General features: G+C 38.4%; 1 protein-coding gene across 2 annotated transcripts in view; it reads left to right on the top strand.

Annotated features, from left to right (window-relative positions):
- The window catches only part of GOLM2 (golgi membrane protein 2), a 42,108-nt gene extending 37,319 nt beyond the window's left edge, over nucleotides 1-4,789 (top strand). The window contains exon 9 of one of the 2 annotated variants that reach the window (XM_032764403.2): nucleotides 2,928-4,789. In XM_032764403.2, coding sequence (XP_032620294.1) covers nucleotides 2,928-2,998 — 71 coding nt within the window. In that variant the 3' untranslated portion in view covers nucleotides 2,999-4,789. The remainder of the gene's footprint in view (nucleotides 1-2,927) is intronic. The other variant, XM_032764402.2, reaches the window with a different exon arrangement.
- Nucleotides 4,790-22,043: the final 17,254 nt, after the last annotated feature.

Raw genomic sequence — 22,043 nt, 5'->3', positions numbered from 1 at the left:
ACAATTCAGTAATCTGAGTTCTGCGGCTTTATTTTGGACTAGCAGATAGGAAACTTAGATTTTTGGAACTCCATACTCTCTACATCAAAAGTGACAATGGGCGTAATTTTTATCTAAAGGTTGGTTAGTGTGTTAACTTGTGAGCATCTGCCTGAGAAGAAGAGTGGCAGATATGATCTCTTCAGGTTCAAGAAGAAAGAAATGGCTTGGAACTGAAGGGAAAAGGAATGACCACTGAGTATTTGCTCTGTTTTTCTGTGTGCTGGTTATTTGCCTGATTTTGGTGTACAAATCAATGACAGGGAAAAGCCAACAATACTTTGTTCAGGGGAACCTTTAAAAAGTATTTAGTTAACAAGCTTTTTGGTGACATGTCTTCATTGTTGTAATGAGTGGAAGGAAAAAAATCTCAGTGGCCTTTGACTAAAGTGAAACCAGAACGTTTTTGGAAAATATTCTGTGGCTTTAAAGGCAAAGCACAAAGTATTGTAGGTGCAAACAAATCAAGTTAAGCAGCTCATGTTTTTTATCACAATATGTTTATGTTCCAGATTGTATTTAATAGCAATAGTAATGTTTGCAAATTTCACATTCATATAAGAGAAATCACCCAGGGGATGAAGCCTTCTTGAGTGGCTTTAATATTTTAATAAGTCTTGACACCTGTATTATGAGTCTTTGGCTCAAATGAAATACTCCTGAAACCATGGCAGCCTGGTATCATTGTAATGTACACTCTGTATTAGCTATCTCTTAAGGAACCAGAGCACATTTCACAAAGGTTAAATTTGAGACTTTGGACTATTGCAGTATGTAATATGAGGGTAAGACTTGTGACAGAATTGTTAGAAGAATATAACCCTTAAAACTGACACTTTCCAGCTTGCAAATGCAAAGTGCTTTAGGAAGGAAGATTTCAGTGGGAACTTACTGAATAAGACACATTTGAGAGAAGATGTAATTAAACCTCTTCCAGCAGTGAACCTTGCCCGTGTTACTTCTGGGAATGGGAGGAATGCAACAAATATGAAGAAGGGGAGCTCTAAGCTTTGAAATCTCTTTCAGAATTTGCCACTGCTGAATCTGAAACTTCAGCTTTCTTGGTTTGAAAGCAGGAAGGAAAAGGCCAGAGCCCCATGTTAGGTTGGAAAGAAGAAATAGAACAGGACAGTAAAGTTTGACAATTGCTGTGGTAGATTGTTGGGGTATTACAAAGTTTGATGAATCCAAAAATCTAGTTTGAACTGTGCCATTTAAAAACATTAATCCTTCTGAAATAAGGGACAGTCCTTCTAGACAAATTGCTATGGATGCGAGGAAAGTAGCCATGTTAGGGATAAATAGTGAGCTTTAGTTAATTATACAATTGGGTAAAGAAACAGTAACTGAGACACTGGAATTTTTAGAGGGGAAATAGACATAAAGAGTCAAAGCTGGAAAGCAGGAGTGTTGAATGTTGTGATTCTGGAAGAGAAGAGAGAACTCCTCTTCCCTTCCAGTGGTTGAGGATGAAGTTACAAATCTATCAAAAGCCTACCAACCAAAGGCTGATATGAAGGATGCAATTTGCCATCCAGTGTTCATACATGGGGTATCTGATTAGAAATTCGATTACTTTCTGGCATCTTGGATTAGCAGTGGGGCTGGGCATTCCCCTTGGATCTCCCCCTCCAAAGAAATCTGTTATCTCTACTTATGGCTAATGTCTGGCTTAAAATATTTTTTTCCCAAGTCCTGAGCAGGTAAATGTCATAAATGACATGGTGGATATCAGTCAGATGATATCCCTTTCTGCTCAAAAGATGAATGCAGTAATCCAGAAAGGTTACCTGAGAATTTTATCGTACACAGTATGATGACATTGAAGATGAATGCACAACAAAGACAATTGATCTGAAGATGAAAGAAAACTATAAAAAAAAGTAACACAACTAATATATAAAATACAAGACTGAAGCCTAGAGTTCGCTGTTTAAAGACTTCATGAGACACTGTACTATGGTGTCTTAGAGGCTCAACTGAAAACTTTAAAATAGCGGACTTCAAAAACACTGATTAAAAGTACAATTTGAAATACTGGGCATGGCTTCCACTGCTTCACAATTAACTGTGCCAAAGATTTTGGAGTGTTCCTCCTTTTTATGCTCATGAGGAAGAGAGAAGAAACGTATAGCTTGGTTCATTATCAGACCATATACAGCTTTTTTGGCAGTGAGAGCGAGACACAAGAATGTAACTTTTCTGCATGAGGTACACAGTTACGTTGTGTGGGTTTTTTCTTGTAATGCACTGTCTGTGAATGTGGGGAAAACTGGAGAAGGCACAAAGTCTCAAGTTCTTCTGGAAAGGATTTGGATCTAATAGGATTGTCTGGCACATTTAAAAGGGACACTCTCAACTGGTAAATATAACCAGTCCTAGAATCTCTTAAAATCTGTCAAATCCCTGAAACTCAGCACTTCAAAATAAGGGTATCTAGCACCGTCAAAATCCCACTTCTTCAGCAGAGGCAACCCAAAAAATGAAAACCACTGGGTTTGTAATTAGATACACCTCTACCCTGATATAGCGCGACCCAATATAACACAAATTCGGATATAATGCAGTAAAGCAGTGCTCCGGGGGTGGGGCTGCGCACTCCAGCAGATCAAAACAAGTTTGATATAACGTGGTTTCACCTATAACGCAGTAAGATTCTTTTGGCTCCTGAGGACAGCGTTATATCGGAGTAGAGGTGTACAGCCATCATGGAATCTCTGGCCTGTCTACTCTGTTCTTGTGAACAGGCAGGTTTAATGTGGTGTGCACCCATGTCTGTACCCGCATATGTCTCTAAACAGATGTGTACTGGAAAGCTATTTTTAAATGAGTTTCAGTAGTGATCATTTAGTTGTATATTAATTTTGATATGAATATTTCAATTGCAGATGATGACGAGAAAGAACTTCAAATGGACCTTGGAGACTATGGAAAGTCACGCTTCAATGATGTGCTTTAAAGCCAGAATTAATATCTAAAAGAATTTGCAACAGAACTGAAGTGCCGCAAAACTGAACCATTTTTGTTTCAGTATTCCTTAAGATCAAAATAAAGAAACAATAATAGGTTACTGAAAATCAATTTACTTACTGTTAGTTAAGTAATGGAAGGAGACATAAAATGCTGTGTGTGTGTGTGTGTGTGTGTGTGTATATATGTACATAGTTGTACTATTGCAAATTGTATTATCAAAATGACATTTCTGTTCTGTTATAGTGAGCCAATTCAATTTAAAGACTGTACCTTACCTGTAATCTTTGCATTTAAAACAAACTAATATATTACCAATTTAGGCTGAATTGTTTCTGCAAATTAGGAAATCCTTGTAAACTGGAGAACTTGTACAGTTTGTATCTTACATATGGAACAAATATACTGTGGAAACAATTGGACAGCCGAAGGACTCCTTTTATACAGAAATATATTATCTGTATGGATGAAAATACCCCTTTGTTTTCCATAGGTGCTGTATTTTGCAGGTAAGCTTTCAGTTGAGACAACTGAGTGAAAATGTGTAAAAATATTTATGGGTTGCACCTTCCTTAATAAATTAAGGACAGAGATAGGTGACTGAAACATTCTACAGCAGCTTTCCAGAAATTGGAGCCATTTAATCTTAGCACACAGTGACCAAAGTTTATATCCATAGTTGGAAATCAGTGATATTAAAGTAATAGGAACTTGATCCATGCTGGAAGAGGTATGGCTAGCTGATTTCACCAGTTAAACTAAAAACTGAATCAGTATTTTAAAACTTCCCTTAACAAAGCTGTAGGAAACGTACTTGCTAACACCTTTAAAAGTTACAACTGTTTCTTAAATTAGAAGTAGTCTACAACAATTCTGTATAAATAGTTCACATAGAGAAAACTAAAGGAAAGTATGTGCAGTCTTTGCAATCAGTAAATATAATCCTATGAACCCTCTAATTTCATGAACAGCTCAAGTCTGTCATTTTAATTTAAAGTTTAATACTCTGATACAGATCTCTTCAAACATTTTCCATCTGCACTGTTGCTTTTCTATTTTAGAAGAGTTTGTGAGGTAGATACTTCTTTGTATTCTGGGTTTAAATACCTTCTGAGTTCTACAGAAATGGTTTTGTTTATTTACAGTAAGTTCAAATTTAAGGTTATTAACGCTACCTGCTTCTCAAAAAGGGCTACTGTGAATAGAATTTATGGGGCCTATGACAGAGGTGATTGTACTTCGCCATCTCTGTACTCAGGTTCAAATTTAAAATAGCATCATATTACATTTAAGATTCGTTGTGGTGATTAAGTGAAAATTTTGAATAAATTTTAAAAGGTCGTCAGTTTTTTTTTTTGACTTCAGTAACAAGTCTTAAATATACAATAATTTCACGAAAATAAATCTTTGGAAAATTCTGCTTAAGCATCTTTTTTTTTTTTTTTTTTTTTTTTTTTAAAGACTTGAGCTTGTATACTTAAGCCAGGACTATTCATTACATACTTAAAAAAAAAAAAATTGCATGGTGTGAGAATATATTTTCAACATGAAAATAAAAAGCAAAAAGCCGAACCTGCTCAGTGAGATGCCATAATAATACTCCAATACTATACAGATCTCAAAATTTTAAAACTAGCAGTCTTCAGTAGATACTGTACATGTACACTGCAAGATTTTACTTAAGATACTTTCAAAATGTAACTTTTGTCCTGAATGAGGTGTTCAAGGTTCAGTTACTGAAACAGTTTATTGGGTTCTAATAAATTAAGTTTTCACTTTCTCATTATTGGCTTTGTGGGCTGTTTTAGACAATCGTATGTATCTGAAGTTAATTCTTTTCGCCTTGAATTTTTGTGTGGTGGTTTTTTTGTTTGTTTTTGTAGTGATGGATTGCTGAATACTAGCCATGCATGAGCAAATGCTGTGAAAGGTGCTGTTTATATGCCAACCAGCATAGTTATTTTGGATGAGACCATACACCTCAAGATATGCTTTCACTTGTGATTCTAAATACGGGTTATTAATCTAGATTTTCATATGCAGAAAGACTAGTCCACTGCAGAACCTACCTCCCCTTCTAGGTTGGTTTAGGAAAGTTATAATTTTCCCTTAATACCAAATATCAGAATGAAATGTGGACAGTAAATATTTAACATCCTGTGGAAACAGTAATTTAGGTGGTGTGAAGGCTTATTCCCCACTCTCACTTCAAGTGCAGAAGGTGGGAGCCCACAAGTCTTTTAAAAATTAATACTGGCCACTTTGGGCTGGTATTAAATTCCCAAGGTCACAGCTTCTCTCTGACCTTGGATGGGTAGATGCTGCCACCACCCAAGTGCAAAAAAACCCAACCCCTTTTGAAAACCCAGGAAGGAACACTTGGGAATTCCTTCCTGTGTGCTACCAGCTAATTAACATATGCACCAACCTCTTGGACACACACATCCAATCCTGTTCTTAAAAATAGTAAACTTTATTAAACCCCAAAAGAAAGTAAATGCATTTGGAATTTACACTTTTCACTAGATCTTAAAAGAAACCATTACAAAAAACTTCAAGATAGCTCTCTTGAGGTTCAGCTTAAAGGTTACAAGCAAAACAAAAGCATCTGGTGTTAGCACAGAGGAGTCCACAAGCCAATAAGAAATAACCCTAATCATGTCTCCCTAGACATTCCCTGATTACTTACATATTTGGGGTTTCAGATCACTAGGGTTGAGGTATGATTTGATGCTTTTTCATACCTAGTTTTAAAGCTTTTTATAGCATAGCTCCAGCCCTGTCCTGCTCTGTCCCCTCTCTGGAGAACAACAGACAAAGGGAAGTTGTTTTTTTTTTGTTTTTTTTTCCCCTCAATTTTAAAAAGTTCTAGCCCTCTCATTGGCTCTTATGGTCATGTGCCCACTCCCTTTCTTTTACCTAGCCAGGGAGATTTTTTTAACCCTTTACAAGTAAAGCAAGCAGAGAACAGCCACGAAAAGGGACTTTATAGCTAGCTGGGTGTCTGTAAAAGGGAGCTGCGCCCCCCCCCCCCTCCATTTATTACAGGTGGTAAATAAACTGATCATTATCACACTAATTTTAAATGTTCTGAACCTAGATAGGTGTATTATAGCAGTCTGTCATCTTAGAGCAGTGGTTCTCAATCTCTGGCCCAATCAGCACAGCTGCAGCCCATGTGACATCCTCAGGGCCACACAGGTAGTACTGAATGTGGCCCACAATGGTTAAATAGGTTGAGAGCCACTGGCTTAGAGTAACTTTACTGATATTCTTTTCTTCTTTACTGAAACACCAACTGGACCACACTGCATATACTAAGTATACTTACATATCTGTCACTATGTAACTCAAATGTTTATTTTTCAGATTTAACTGTTCAGTCCTATCTACATCAGGTTTCTGTGGTTTGTGATTGGTCTCTCTCCGTTACAACATTGCATCAGGAACTCCATAATCCTAACTTTCTTACTACATTTGGGACTCTGCCCCTTTTGAATATTTATTTGTGAAACAATAAGGGATTGTCTACTTTTTAAAAAGGCATTCCTTTGTCCTATAAAAGATTTCACCCATCTTGTCTCATTTAAAAAAATGTTTTGCACCAAAATCAGCTGTGTAATTCTGCCATGCACTGGCACCATCTTGATTTGGAATAGGTCTCAATATTTTACATCATCTGTGGCTGCTCTCGCCTGGCAACATTTGTTATAAAAGGGAGGAAATTATGCTATCTGCCATTTTTAGACCCTAGTAAAATCACTAAAGTGGATACAATCCATACTGGATGGTTGGTGTACTCGCCATCTAATACTGTTATTGCTATGAATTATAATTAAGCCCCTTTTGTTTTCAGTTTAAACTGATTTTTACAGAAAAATTTCTAGATTTTACAAGAAGTATTTGTTCTTGAATTTTCACTATTTTGTGTCATTTTAATATATAAAAAATAACTTATTAGGAAAATACAATACATTGCATGAGATATTTATTGTGATACTACATTAGTCTGTGTGTATATGCAAAGCTGCCTGTTGAAGTAAAACTATGTATTGGTCCAGAAGATACATGCATTGAACAAACAAGCACTCAAACTCTGAAGTGTGTGTGCATCTAAACATACTGATTAATCTCAGGCCCCCCATGTACACACTTCAAGCTGTTAGCAGATAATGGTTTAAAGATTTGATGCACGAAAATGGGAAGAAAATGAAAATCTGTTTTTCTGTCCACTAAAATAAACCCTGATATTTACTGAGAAAAATTCCTAATTTTTCCACTGCTTTTCAGCTATTTTTGATGTAATAAACAATACATTCCTGTGAAAAATAAACAAAAACAAAGGGACAGTCACTGCTTATTTCATAGTGTCTTCATTTTTGTGATCTTCAGACAGATTCAGCATTGGCCAAACCATTCAGATGACAGTGGCAGTCTGCTGTAGCCAAAATGTGCATTACCCTGTCCTAACACTCAGATTCCTAGGTATGTATAGAGGTCAATAATTTAGATCATGTAGACAGGCAGAAGAAACTGTAAATGTCCACACTTGTTAATGCTGTTTTAGATAGGAAAACAGAGGAAGTTTCATGTTGCTACTGTTGGAAGGGATAACCTATTAACTCATTATGAGTAACTCACTTTTCTTTGAAATAAGGCCCTGTATTAAGAATTAAATTTAGATTTCAAAGACAAAAATGATAGGTATGGCTTATATAGTTTATTTCAAAGTTAATTGAGGCTATAGAATGAAGATGACAAATGTCAGTCTAATCCTGCCTCTTGGAAGTAGGAGTCCAGAAAAAACATGCTGATATTGGTGTCTGGATCTCTTGAGAAAATTCCACTTCGAGGGCTTTTTGCAGAGGAGTGGGGGTGCTGTGAGGAAGTTTCCATCTATATTTGACTACTGTGGGGACATAGATTGACAAGGGCTGCCTATCCCTTTTCTGTTTTGAAGACTTAGTAGTTTTATAGCAACGTGAGTACAGAGGTAGGAATCTCATTTTCTCCATAGTTTTGGAAAATATTTAAAACAGAGAAATATCTTTTGGTGGTCACAGGGTATCAATTTTTGGAACCTAGTTTAGGTCACTGAGCGCTTTACTCTTCATTCTTTAGTGAGTCAACATTTAATGGCTTTTATTTCTAATGTGAATTATAGTGTCAAACAAATCCCACTTCAGTGAAAAAAAACCTGCATTGTTTTGAGAAACTGTCAGGTTTTTCCTTAGAGGATATATGATCTGTTCCTGCCCAAAATGACATCACTCCAGCCACTACTTAAACTAGAAAACCGAGAGAACAAAACTAAAGCTGTTTTATTAGAGGCACCTTCATTCTCCAGTGACTTGCAGAGTCATACTTCCAGAGAAGAGCAACAAAAATTATTAAAGGTATAGAAAACATGACTGTTGAGGGAAGACTGAAAAAATTTGATTTGTTTAGGCTGGAGAAGAGAAGACAGAGGGGACATGACCACAGTTTAAATACATAAAAGGTTGTTACAAGGAGGGAGAAAAATGGTTCTTTTTAATCTGTGAGGCTAGGACAAGAAGCAAGGGGCTTAAATTGCAGCTAAGATGGTTTAGGCTGGACATTAGGAAAAACTTCCTGTCAGAGTGGTTAAGCACTGGAATAAATGGCCTTGGGAGGTAGTGGAATCTCCATCATTAGGGATTTTTAAGAGCAGGTTGGACAAACACCTGTCAGAGATGGTCTAGATAATAGTCCCGCCATGAGTGCAGGGGACTGGACTAGATTACCTCTCGAGGCCCCTTTCAGTTATCTGATTCTGTGTGCTCAGGCCCATCCTAAATATAGAATTTATACGTTGCCCAATATCATGAGTAGCTATAAGCATAGCTAGTTCAATCCTAATGCTTAAGCTAATTATATTATGGCACCAATGAGTTCTATAAGTAACGTGCTTGCCTATAAAAGGGCTATTCATAAAGGAGATTCACTTCTAATCATAGAATCTTCAACCCACTCACTCCACTATGAGAAGATAATAGTGCAGGTATATGATTCATCTGTTTTTTAGATGAGAGGTTCTTGACTTTTTTCCTCCTGACACCCCCACAACATGCTGTGAAAATTCCATGACTCAGCTGTGCCACAACTGTTTTTCTGAATATAAAAGCTAGGGCCGGCATTAGTGTGTAGAGAGCTGGGCAATTGGCTAGGGCACACCACCACAGGGAGCACCGCAAAGTTAAGTTGCTCAGGCTTTGGCTTCAGCCTTGTGCAGTGGGACTTTTTGGCTTTCTGCCCTGGGCACCAAGTGAGCCTAATGCTGACCCTGCTTGGTGGACCCCTGTGACCTGCTTGGGGGCCCTAGCCCTGGCCCTCTAGCTGAGAACCACTGTTTTAATGGTACTAAGATAAAGTTCAAACTCTCAAGAATTTTTAAAGGTGGAGGGCTCCCTAACTTACTACTGGAAGATTAATTTTGTAAATTTGCCAAATGACTGAACAACACTTGTAGTTCTTACTCATTTCAATAGGTAAAAATATTTAGTCAGACTTTTATGGGGAGTGAGATGTGAGTGCATTGTGAGATCTTATCTTCCTTCAACTAGATGAAAGGATGAGTCTGGTGCAAGGGTTTTTTTAAATTTTTTTTTTAAGTAAGTAAGTGGCTCAATATTTTTTAAAACATTGATTTAATCACAGGATTTTGCTATTGCAGAACCATTTGAACTGACCGCTTTTCTAGGAGCAGCTAGAGAACAATGCCTTTGAAATTTAGCTGAGTTCTGTCCCCGGCTGTCGTTAAAACTGACACGTGGTAAACAAAAAACACAAGTGACTTTAAGTTATCCAGTTTAAAAAAAAAAAAAGTGTAGTTTAGAAATACCCAAACCATTCTTGCTAAGTCAGTATCAGTTTCCATGGAAATGGCAGCATACAAAATGTTGACAGATTTCAGAGATCCTGCTACTTGAACACCTGCTTGCCTAAAAACACCACCTAGACTGCAAAATTAAATTGGTTCTCACAGTCTGTAAATTAGTTTTAAAAGATAAAGTAAAACAAAGCACCTTTAAAGGACATCACCTGTGTTTTTTCTATACATTGATGGAAATAAGAAAATGAAAACAGTCAAGCTAGTCCTGATCTGTGTGCATGTCATATACTCACATGCCTAGAAGGGTATTCAGCTCATCAAATTCTTGTTTTAATGCCCTCAACAAAGTACTCTCTCTAGAAAGCAGCTACTAGGACCAACTGGTCATCCTTTTTCAGAGCTTTACATAAATTCAAATTAGTTTCTCTTACACTATATACTATATTCTTTCTCTGAAGCTTGTATCACTAACTGCTTGGCCTTGTCTACAGTAGGAAAATGTAAGCATGGTAAAAATGCCCACCTGGTCTACTCTAGAGTGTATGCCAACTGTAACACTAGTGCTCACAATATTTTACATATTGGTTGTCTAAAACATTCTAGAAATAATTTTAACTGAAAATGTATTTGAGTTTTAAACACAGCTCCTTAAATTAGGTAAAAAGCATTGAGGTGAGAATTGAGTATGTATTTGTGCTTTCCAGTAAGTAATTTGCCATAGACTTTAATTCCATAGCTTCCCTCTCGGGAGATAAAAGGGACACAGTGTGAAGTAGTGCAATCGTTTACTGTTTTTCAGTTCAAAAATGTGAGTTCCTAACTTTTTTCAATAAGGCTTGTGAATACTACTACTTTTCTTTTGACACATACTCAGTAGAGCCACTAAAGGAAAATAACATGAAATTGCCAAGTTGTTTTTTCCCTAGCCTATATTTTAAATATGCTTCTTATTGACACTAGATGCATCTGTGTAAATGAATATATCAAACTAACTAAACCTCTGCCTCCACCTGCTATAAATAAATAAAAAATATAACCTACCACTACCCTAAGACAAAAGCCTGAGTAACCAGAGGAGTTTTACCCCATTCCCTGAACCTCAACAAATTTGGGCTCTGTCCACACAATGAGAGAAGTTACTTGGGTTCCAGCCACAAGAGCTGTATGCTGAAAAAGCCCCCTCTGCTGCACCCAGAAATTCAAAGGTAGAGCCTGTGGGTGAAGTGCATCTCAATAGTTGTGTTAATACATAGCAGAAGTTACCCCTTTGGTAGCAAGCACCCAACCATGCAAGGATGTAAACATCAATATGAACACTTTGAATATCACTGAGACATGAATAGGAAAACTGCAACCTCTGGAGCATCATTATAGGTTTAGATCACTGCATTTTACAACAGCTTTAATTTCCAATTTACCTGCAAGCATAGCTTCACATGGAGCTAATTGTATTAACTTTGTGGAAGTGACAAAAGCAGGGTTGCCAAAACTGCAGGTCTGGTTATATTTAATGTTTTTCTTAAAGCCCTCTGTTCCTGGATTTGTATTATATGAGACCCTCTGCTTTCATTAAAAACAAGTTTCTAGTCTGTCTAGTTGTAAAAAAAACTTAAAAATGGGAATTTAATGGCTTCAAAAAGACAATTCAAAATAATCCCAACTTTATTTATTAAAAATCTCATGATTTTTGCCCGAGATCCCTAAATGGCCCCACAACGCTGGGTTTAGCAGGCCAATACTCAAGCCACTGAGCTACCTCTCCCCGCTCTTATTTCATACACTCATAATATAAGGCTACACAAATTAAATAGGACTCCCATTCTGAACTTTCCGCCAAACGTTAATTTGTTAGTGATGTTATCCTTCACTTCATTCAGAATGTAAAGTTATTTACTGCACTTTAATGTTGGTGTGTAATTTTAGGCACTTTGACGCCACAGTGAGGAATGTAGGTATAAATACTAAGATATGGCTTTAGTATGTGTGGTAATTAATCTGTATAGTATTTCTGACATTTATCCTATTGGCACTGTTAGTCTGTATGCTTCATCAATGTAAAAACTCACAGAACTGCAGGAAGACATTGCACTGTGGAATCTAGAGATTTACTGCATCCATGATTTTCCTTGATCAATGTCCATGGTGAACCAGATCTTATTTGAGGTGGCCAGTACTATAAAGGAATGGTTTACTGAGACAAAGCCCATTGGAAACTGCCTAATGATAATAGCCAGACAAGTGGCTTGATAGTGATTTTGTTAACAATGCATTCATTTACTGTACTAAAAAAATTATGCTTCCATGTTATATACTTAACTAATATACAGTATATACATCACCTTGTGTCATCACTGTTACCCCTGTCTCTCCCTCTCCACTTCTTCTGTACTCAACTGTTCTGTTTTGCCCAATTTACACCATAAGCTTTCTGGGGCAGGGACTAGTGTTGCCATCTGTGCAGTACCTAGTACAATGGGACTTGACCAAGTTGGGGCTTTTGAGTCCTATCATAATAGAAATAATAACTATTGATGAAAGAAATGAACTGGCTATTCCAGTCTTTCAAGAGTCTAGGAGAAACTGGTGATGTGGGAGTACCCAAACAGTGCACCTCACAGACAAAGGCAAAATCATGTCAGTAATCAGGGGAAGAGTTTTTACAAATGCTTCTCCCAACCATCCAGCAACAACTTTCTTCAATTTTCTCAACCAGTTTTAATTTATCTTACCCTGGCACTTGAGGAAGCAGACACTGCACTGTTCAGATTCAATGAAAGAGACATACTACTATGAACTCTCTATTTTCTTACATCAGTGGTTCTCTTGAAAGCCACTCTTTTACATCATGTCCGTAGCTCTATCTGAGCATCTCATATTAACATACCAAGGCCACCACAGCCTAAGCAGCCTCACTGTATCTTGTTTGGCTTCACATACTTTGAGAAGGGAAGAACATTTTTAACATCTGAAAGGTTGGGGGAAAATGCTACAGTTTGAATTAAAAGTTACCTTTTCTTGGTATTGCTATGAATTTTGAGTCAGGTCTTTGCTTCTATATTCCTCCTCAATCCCTCTTTTCATTTATTTTTCCTTCCAGAAAAGAAAATGGAAGCAGAGGTACATACTAAGGATTTCAGCTCTGCAAGTTAGAAATCAAAGTAGTATATTTATTTATTTGCCCCCTTTTCTGGCACTTTCTCAATGTAATTGTCTCCTACTAAACTGAAAACCTAAAAAAAGTTAAAGCTGCTTTTAAAAACAAAAACCTTTTAAAGTATGGAAATCTTAATTTGTCTAGCAATATTAACGTCTGTTTATGACACTGCAGATGCTACGGTGACTGGTGCTTTTTGAAAATTTCACATAGTACACGAAGCCATTTTTTGCTTTAGGGGATGATTAAACATTTAAGTGCTAGTGCCATTAACATCCAATTATAACATTAACAATAATATTCTTCTTCCTTTGCAAGTTCTGCATTTTTACCTTCTTGTACTTTTTGGGGTATGGTTTAAATAAATAATTGTCCAAAGACAAATCTAAAAGGTGACTAATTGTTCAAGAGCATGTCACGGTAACTGGATAGTAATTATTGTTGAACAATAATGATGTTAGTAAATTCTGTGAGGGAAAATAGTATTTATGGGTAGTGTCTATGAAATCCTAGTAATATTTTGAATATGAATCTACTCCAATTTTGCAATTGTAGTTAGGCATGGCAGGGCATATGTTATGCTATAATAGAACCACTTCTTGGATGGCTTTCTTAAATCTCATGTCTTTAATACCTAAAGCATATCGCATCATGCAAACTTTCTCATTACTGCTTAATTAGCATAATTAGTTCCAACTCACAACTGAATCAACAATACAGCTAGTAGTTATTAATCAGATCTCTTGACCTATCTGAATAATTCTGCATTTAAAACATAGACCTGGAAAAATTTGTAAAGGTGTAACCCCAAGGCATTTTTGTCGCACTCCTCATCTATCCTTGATTTTTCAATCAACGGGAAGAATTCCTTACTAAATTTATTCTGTACCTCAAGCTCAATTTGGGATCCTAAAACCCTAACTGCATTCTTTCTTCATATATCCACAATACAGATTGTGGAATTGTAATGTAACCGGCAAACCTACTAATTTGGAAGAGAACAGAATACAACATGCTCTTTGCAGTTGACAGTAGTAAGCTGATTTCTGTCACAAAGTGAATGACTAAAATATAGTGAGACGCTACATATAGTAAAAGGGACCAACTATTACAAAATCACTTTCCTAACCATAGTTTATTTTAAAACAGAATAAAATCACTTAGCAAGACAACCCACCACGTAAAGACTTCCACCCAAAAACTATACTCATCCTTTAAAAGAACAGACACTACAAATCCATGTGTGCAGTATATCCATACACATTTGGATGTTTTCTTCAGAATTTATTTTTTATCTCTTCTTGTTTCAGCAGCTAATGTGGTCTGTATCAATCCACTGGATCACAAAAGCGTTGAATAGAACAAATTGTCTTTGCACAGAGACATCATGCTGGAAATTGTCCTGATGTCAATTGGGAAAGTTTGGGATTGACAAACTCCCGTAAAGCAACTCTCATTTTTTTTTCTAGTCTAGAAGTTTCCCAAAATTAATGTACCATAGTGGCTACTGAGAGACGATGTAATAACTGTACAGATAAAAATACTGTTGTGCCAAAAAACAAAATTGCTTTCTGGATGTCTTCGGTTGTTAGGGACATCCAGAATCAGATTTATTTTTTTATCATCTGATTTCCTTATTCAACAGACTCATCTGAGACACTTACAAAGTATAATATAGATTTTGTCTGCAGTAAGGTGGAATAATTTAAATCAAAGCAATTTAAATCACCAATTTTAATCTGATTTAAATCATCAGATAAGAAACCCTGATTTAAATAATTGATTTTAATCTTGTTTTGCATTATATTTGTTTTTTTTTCCTGAAGGAAGGTTCAGTCTCATTGGTTGGTAACCTTTAAAACATTTTGATTTGCAATTAAATATAACTTTTACACCAAATTAGCTGCTTTTTTGCTACCAGTAGCAAACACTACATCTTATACACATTTATTTAAACAATTACATAGTATTTATTCAGATTCTTAATGTTTACATTTGTTAATGTTAGTAAATGGTGAATGATATGTTTCTTATTTACTATATGGTAATTAATTTTTTACTCATGATTTATGTCAAGCTCTATTTGGACAGAAACCGGAATTAAAATTAAAATGCACAAAACAGCATTTTTTTATTAGTTAAATAAAATTATCTTGAGTGTGCTGGGTACATAAGAACCAATACGTTTTTAAAAACATGTTTTGCATTTATAACTAATTGATTTAGTGAAACAAATGAAGTATCTGTAGAAAGTGACTTGAAATGATTATTCTGAACACTGTCTAAATATTAGGATGGGTGAACTAGAGTGCATGGCATTAAATGAGGTTATTGCTGTAACAGGTATTGTGGAAACTTGGTGAATGAGAATAATGAATGGTACATGGTAACACCAGGATACAAAGTATATAGCAGGGATTGGCAACCTTTTGCATGTGGCCCATCCGGGAAATCCCCTGGAGGGCCGGGCCAGTTTGTTTACCTGCCATGTCCCTAGGTTTGGCCAATTGCGGCTCCCACTGGCCGCAGTTCGCTGTCCCAGGCCAATGGAGGCTGTGGGAGCAGCGGCCAGTACATCCCTCAGCCCACGCTGCTTCCCGCAGCCCCCATTGGGCTGGGACGGTGAACCATGGCCAGCGGAAGCCGCAATTGGCCGAACCTGCAGACTCTCCAGGTAAACAAACCGACCCAGCCCGCCAGGGGCTTTCCCTGATGAGCCGCATGCCAAAGGTTGCTGGTCCCTGGTATATAGAAATGACAGAGTAGGTCGCACTATTGGGGGAGTGATACTACACCTCTATCCCACTATAATGTGACCTGATGTAACATGGGTTTGCATATAGCGTGGTAGCAGCGGCCCTCCGGCGGCACTTTAAAGGGTCCGGGGCTCTGGCTGCTGTGGGGAGCCCCGGGCCTTTTAAATCACCGCTAGAGCCCTGCTGCTGCTACCCGGGGCTGTGGCAGCAGGACTCAACCAGCGTTTTAAAGGATCTGGGGCTCCAGCTGCTGCAGGGAGCCCCAGGCCCTTTAAATCACTGCTGGAGCCCTGCCGCTGCTAGCCCGGGGCTGCGGCAGCGGGGCTCAGGCAGCGCTTTAAAGGGTCCAAGGCTCCAGCTGCTGCGGGGAGCCCCGCACCCTTTAAAACACTGTCGGAGCCCTGCTACTGCTAACCCGGGGCTGCGGCTACAGGGCTTGGCTGGTTATTTAAAGGGCCCGAGCTCCCCGCAGTGGCCGGAGCCCAGAGCTCTTTAAATCATCTCCGGAGCCCTGCCGCGGCTACCCCAGGGTTGCGGCAGTGGGGCTCGCCAGCAATTTAAAGGGCCCAGGCTCCCCGCAGCGGCTGGAGCCCCAGGCTCTTTAAATCACCGCTGCAGCCCTGCCACCGCTACCCTGATATAACAGCATTTAACCTATAACGCAGTAGGGATTTTTGGCTCCCCACGACCACGTTATATTGGGATAGAGGTGTATATGTGAAAGAAAGCAGTCAAATAAAGTAAACATAAATGAATCAAACTGTGCAGAATCTCTATGAATAGAAATTCCATGCTTGAACAGTAAGAGTATAGCTTCAGCAATATACTACCAATCATGTGACCAGGATGGTGATGGTAATTGTTAGATGCTCAGGGAAATCAGAGAGGCTACAAAGGCAGAAAATACAACAATAATGGGGAATTTCAGTTATCCTCATATTGAGTGGGTATGTGTCTCCTCAAGAGCAGATGTAAAGATAAAATTTCTAGACACCATAAACGACTGCTTCTTGGAACAGCTTGTCCTGGAACCCAGAAGGGAAGAGGGAATTCTTGATTTAGTACTAATGGAACACAGGATTTGGTTCAGCTATATTTACCTCTTGGACCACTTGGTAACAGCAACCATCATGTAACTAAATTTAACATCTTTGTAGGGAAAAAAATGCCAAAGAAACCCACCACAGCAGCATTTATCTCCAGAAAGGGGAACTATGCAAAAATGAGAAAGTTAGTTAAATAGAAATTAAAAGGAACAGTCACAAGAGTGAAGTGCCTGCAAACTACATGGGGACAACTAAAAACACCATAACAGAGGCTCAAACTAAATGTACACCCCAAATTAAAAAAAAAAAAATTAGGAAGAGGACCCAAAAATGCCACCATAGCTAAACAGCAAAGTAAAAGAGATGGTTTAGAGGCAAAAAGGCATCCTTTAAAAATTGGAAGTCAAATCTTACTATGAAAAATAGAAAGGAGCATAAACTCTGGCAAGTCAAGTATAATGAGGCAAGCGAAGAAAGAATGAGAAGAGCTACTAGCTAAACACACAAAAACTAAAAGCAAAAAAATGTAAATACATAACAGGCAGGAAGTCTGCCAAACAGGCAGTGGGGCCACTAGACGATTGAGGTGCTCAAGGAGCGCTCATGGAAGACAAGACCATTGGAGAAGCTAAAAGAATTCTCTGCATCAGTCTTCACAGCAGAGGACATGAAGGAAATCCCCACACCTGAGCCATTCTAGATTGATAAATTAAACAGTAATAAGTCACCAGGACCAGATAGTATTCACTCAAGACTTCTGAAGGGTACAAATAGGAAACTGCAGAACTGCTAACTGTGGTATATAACATATCGCTTAAATCAGCCTCTGTACCAGATGACCAGAGGATAACTAACATAAGGCCTATTTTTTAAAAAGGCTCCAGAGGCGATCCTGGCAATTACAGGCTAGTAAGTCTAACTTCAATGCCAGGCAAATTGGTTGAAACTATAGTAAAGAACAAAATTAGATCAAGTATCAGAGGGGTAGCTGTGTTTGTCTGGATCTGTAAAAGTGGCAAAGAGTTCTGTGGCACGTTATAGACTACATGTATCCGACGAAGTGGGCATTCACCCATGAAAGCTCATGCTCCAATACATTTGTTAGTCTATAAGGTGCCACAGAACTCTTAGCCAAAATTAGATCAGTGGTTCTCAACCAGGAGTACACACATACCCTGGGGGTACGCAGAGATCTTCCATGGGGTGTATCAACTCATCTAGATATTTGCCTACTTTTACAATCGTCTACTAAAAAGCACAAACAAAGTCAATGCAAATAAAAATTTCATGCAATGCCTTGTTTATACTGCTCTATATACTATATACTGAAGTGTAAGTACTATATTTCTATTCCAGTTGATTTATTTTATAATTATATGGTAAAAATGAGAAAGTAAGCAATTCTTAAGTAATAGTGTACTGTGAAGCTTTTGTATTTTTATGTCTGAGATTGTAAGCAAGTAGTTTTGTAGTGAGGTGAAACTTGGGGTATGCAAGAGAAATCAGCTTCCTGAAAGGGGTACAGTAGTTTGGAAAGGTTGAGAGCCACTGGTCTAGGCCTTCTCATTAATTGTAGTGGATTATCAAACTCCCATAATTAAGCTTTAAATGTAAGAGTCCATGCCAACTTTTTCACTGCTGATAATACAAAATATATCCAACTTCTGCATTTAACTAGAGTGACTGGACATACTTTTCACTTACTGTAATGTACACAAGAGTAAACCTACAAGTTTTGAATATGCAAAGAAGTTACAATATTTCCATTATGTGTAAAACTAACCAGTTATTGGACAAATTAGGACAGAACTGATTTTTGCAATGTCTTCTATTAAAGAGTTTTCAAGTCATTTGGTGCAATGTTTTTTGTTTTTTTTTTTTTAATAAGACTTGGCTTTACAGCAGCAAAACAGTTCAATTTAATAAGTCAACAAATATTTTAAATTACTCATCTTGTGCCTCTACAATACACAGGTTTAAAATATGAAAAAAAATAGATCCAAGTGGAATAGAGAATAGAAAACAAAATTCCTGCAATTTTTTCTTCCACAGCTTATTGCTAAATTACAGATTGCAGTCAAATCTCATTTTGCAGAAACATTCCAATTTCTGCAGTACATTGAAAAGATTCTTTACCTTCATAAACATATTAGTTTGAGAATCTGAGAGTCAAGGTAAAAATTTATCTTAATGAAGCTTGGCAGTAAAGCGTAAGTAACCTCTTAAGGAAACAAACATTTGTTGCAGTTTTCACTAACTTCTTCACACACTGGTTTTTACTGTACATTTCTTTTTACTCTCTTAACTAATACAGAAACAAATGTTTGCAGTGTCTTGGTTCTTTGTAAAATGCAGCATCTCTAGAATACTTTCCGCATCTATAAAATCTTTTGTCTGAGGAGCCAAAGCTACCTTAAAACAAAGGCTTAAGCCCCAAAACAAACCAAGTTAGGCGAGCATCATACCTATTTTACAGCTCAAAAAGGTTAAGTTCCCAAATTGTACACAGCTCAAGTCAGTGGGCAAAATCAGGAGTAGAACTCTGGAGTTCTTACTCTCACTGTTAGTACAAGAGTCTTGGTCCATGACTAGGGATCTTAGGTGCTACAATAATACAAATCATACACTCACTAGACTAGCAGACTACTGTGATCACAGGTCACTGGCACACTGGTCAGTAACTTGTTAAGTTTTAGGGACTCCAGAAAACAAGTACAGCAATGAACTCTACAGCCTCTCACACACCCTCACCACACGTGCAGGTGGGAAGAGCAGGAGTTATACCAAAATCTGTCAACATGGGTGATGTCTTGGCTGTGCTGCACATCCCTCCCAGGAAGGTTCCAAGGCCTTTCACAGCTTAAACGCACCAATGTACATGGTATACACAGGGTTTTTGCTGCACTGGAACCATACACAGAAACATGCAGTGCTGCCACAAGCAGAGTAGGCCCCAACCACCAACTGTATACTCTGATAGTAGCCCCTGAACTGAACATTCTCCTTCCTTTGTCTCCTCAACTTGATCAAGCCAATAAACTCCATGCTCTTTTCTAATTTCAGTGGGAATAGGGGCTGCTGACCAAACACTGCCGGTAACCTAAACAACACCTCCTATAAACAGTTACTTCCTCCCAGAAACAGCAAAACACTAACCCCAGCCATACTAAACAAATTGTCTACCCAGAGTCAATGGTAAAAAATGTAACCCCTCCTAAAAAAATAACAAAAAAAAAAACCTGGAGATATATCTATCTCCTAGAACTGGAAGGGACCTTGAAAGGTCATTGTGTCCAGCCCCCTGCCTTCACTAGCAGGACCAAGTACTGATTTTTGCTCCAGATCCCTAAGTGGCCCCCTAAAGGGCTGAACTCACAACCCTCAGTTTCACAGGCCAATGCTCAAACCACTGAGCTATCCCTCCACATACTGTCTTCACTACGGCATATCAACAAAAAGTTGTTTCTCTTTATAGTCTCAGTACCCTACAATGTCCTTCTTTTCCCATAAACTGTCCTCAACCTCCGCGCCCCCAGAACACACAGCCCCCTCTTATCCTTTAAGCTCTGTCTTCACTAGGGGAAAAATGTGTATTCTTTACTCAACTAACTCAAGGTAAAATCCTAATGAAGACATGGAAGTTTATAGTTTTCACCCTAGTTAGCAGGTTGAGTTAAATGCTATGTTTTCACGGCCAAAAGTTTTGTTGTTTTTTTTTAGAAAGGAAGACAACTAGCATATTAGTTATCTTGCTGTAAAATCCTAGTGAAGACAAGGCACAAGTAGTGTTTGCCTTGACATAGCAATGCAAGGTCAGCTCTATGCCCCCAGCTTGGGTTGATCTGCCCTAGCTACATGGAGATAAATACTACAGAGCCTCCACCAGGATTTTACAGCAACATAGCTAACTCAGTGTGTGTTTGTAGTGTGATAACTAACGCTTTTTTCTGGCAGTGAAAACACGGCCAAAAAAATGGGGGAGCCCAGTATTTAACTTGACCTGCTAAATAAAGTGAAAACTACAAACAGCCTTGTCTTCACTAGGATATTACCTTGTTAGTTAACTCAAAACTTTTTTCCTAGCAAAGATAAGATCTGCAAACAATCTTCTCAATCTGCCCACCTCAATATCCAGTTTCCTCAGCATCCTCCTCTCTATCACTAAAGTCTCATTTGTCATAGCTGCTGCAGCTCCAGAAACAAGAATTCCATCTTACTGTGTTGCTTACTGCTGCTGTCAGCAGTAGGCCAGACTCCTGCTCTGACTCTGCCTGTCAGTACTAGCACTGCCAACTGCATTTCACCTATGGGAACAACTGGGGAAAAGGCTCTCTATGCAGTGTTGCTATAGCCATGTAGGTCCCAGGATATTACAGAAACAAAGTGGCTGAGGCAATATCTTTTATTGGACCAAGTGAGAGAGAAGCTTTCAGGCTTACACAGAGCTCTTCTTCAGGCCTAGCTGACCAGATCCAAAGACCTGGGTTAGACTAGCGAGGGGGCTCGAACTAAGATATGCAACTTCAGCTATGTCGAAGTATCTTAGTTCGACTTACCTGGCCGTCCTCACAGAGATGAGTCGACTGCCGCGGCTCCCACGTCCACTCCACTTACTCCTCCTGCCAAGGTGGAGTACCGGCGTTGGTTAGCGGATCGATTTATCGCATTCAGACGAAATGCGATAAATCAATCCTTGATCCATCAAACACTACCTGCCAATCCAGCACGTAGTATAGACGTACCCACAGAAGAGCTCTGTGTAAGCTTGAAAGTTTCTCTCTTTCACCCTCAGAAATAGGTCCAATAAAAGATATTAGCTCACCCACCTTGTCTCTCTAATATGCCTGTCCATGTATTTATCCCAGGGGTTCTCAGACTTTTGCACTGGTAACCCCTTTCACATAGCAAGCCTGTGAGTGTAACCCCCTTATACATTAAAAACACTTTTTTATATATTTAACACCATTACAAATGCTGAAGACAAAGCAGGGTTTGTGTTGGAGGCTGACAGTTCATGACCCCCCCATGTAATAACCTCGTGACCCCCTGAGGGGTCCTGACCCCAGTTTGAGAACCCCTTATTTATCCCATACTCATAACAGTAGTATCTGAACCCACTGCCTCCTCACAGTGCCAGAGTATGGGCCCCTCACACACTCTGGCCACCCCCTCCAGTGTAAGGTGCACGCTGCCACTCACAACCCTCCTCTACCAGTATGCGGCAA

Source organism: Chelonoidis abingdonii, chromosome 9 (genome assembly GCF_003597395.2).
Source record: "Chelonoidis abingdonii isolate Lonesome George chromosome 9, CheloAbing_2.0, whole genome shotgun sequence".
NCBI lineage: Eukaryota > Metazoa > Chordata > Testudines > Testudinidae > Chelonoidis > Chelonoidis abingdonii.
This window is presented reverse-complemented; position numbering and strand designations above follow the sequence as displayed.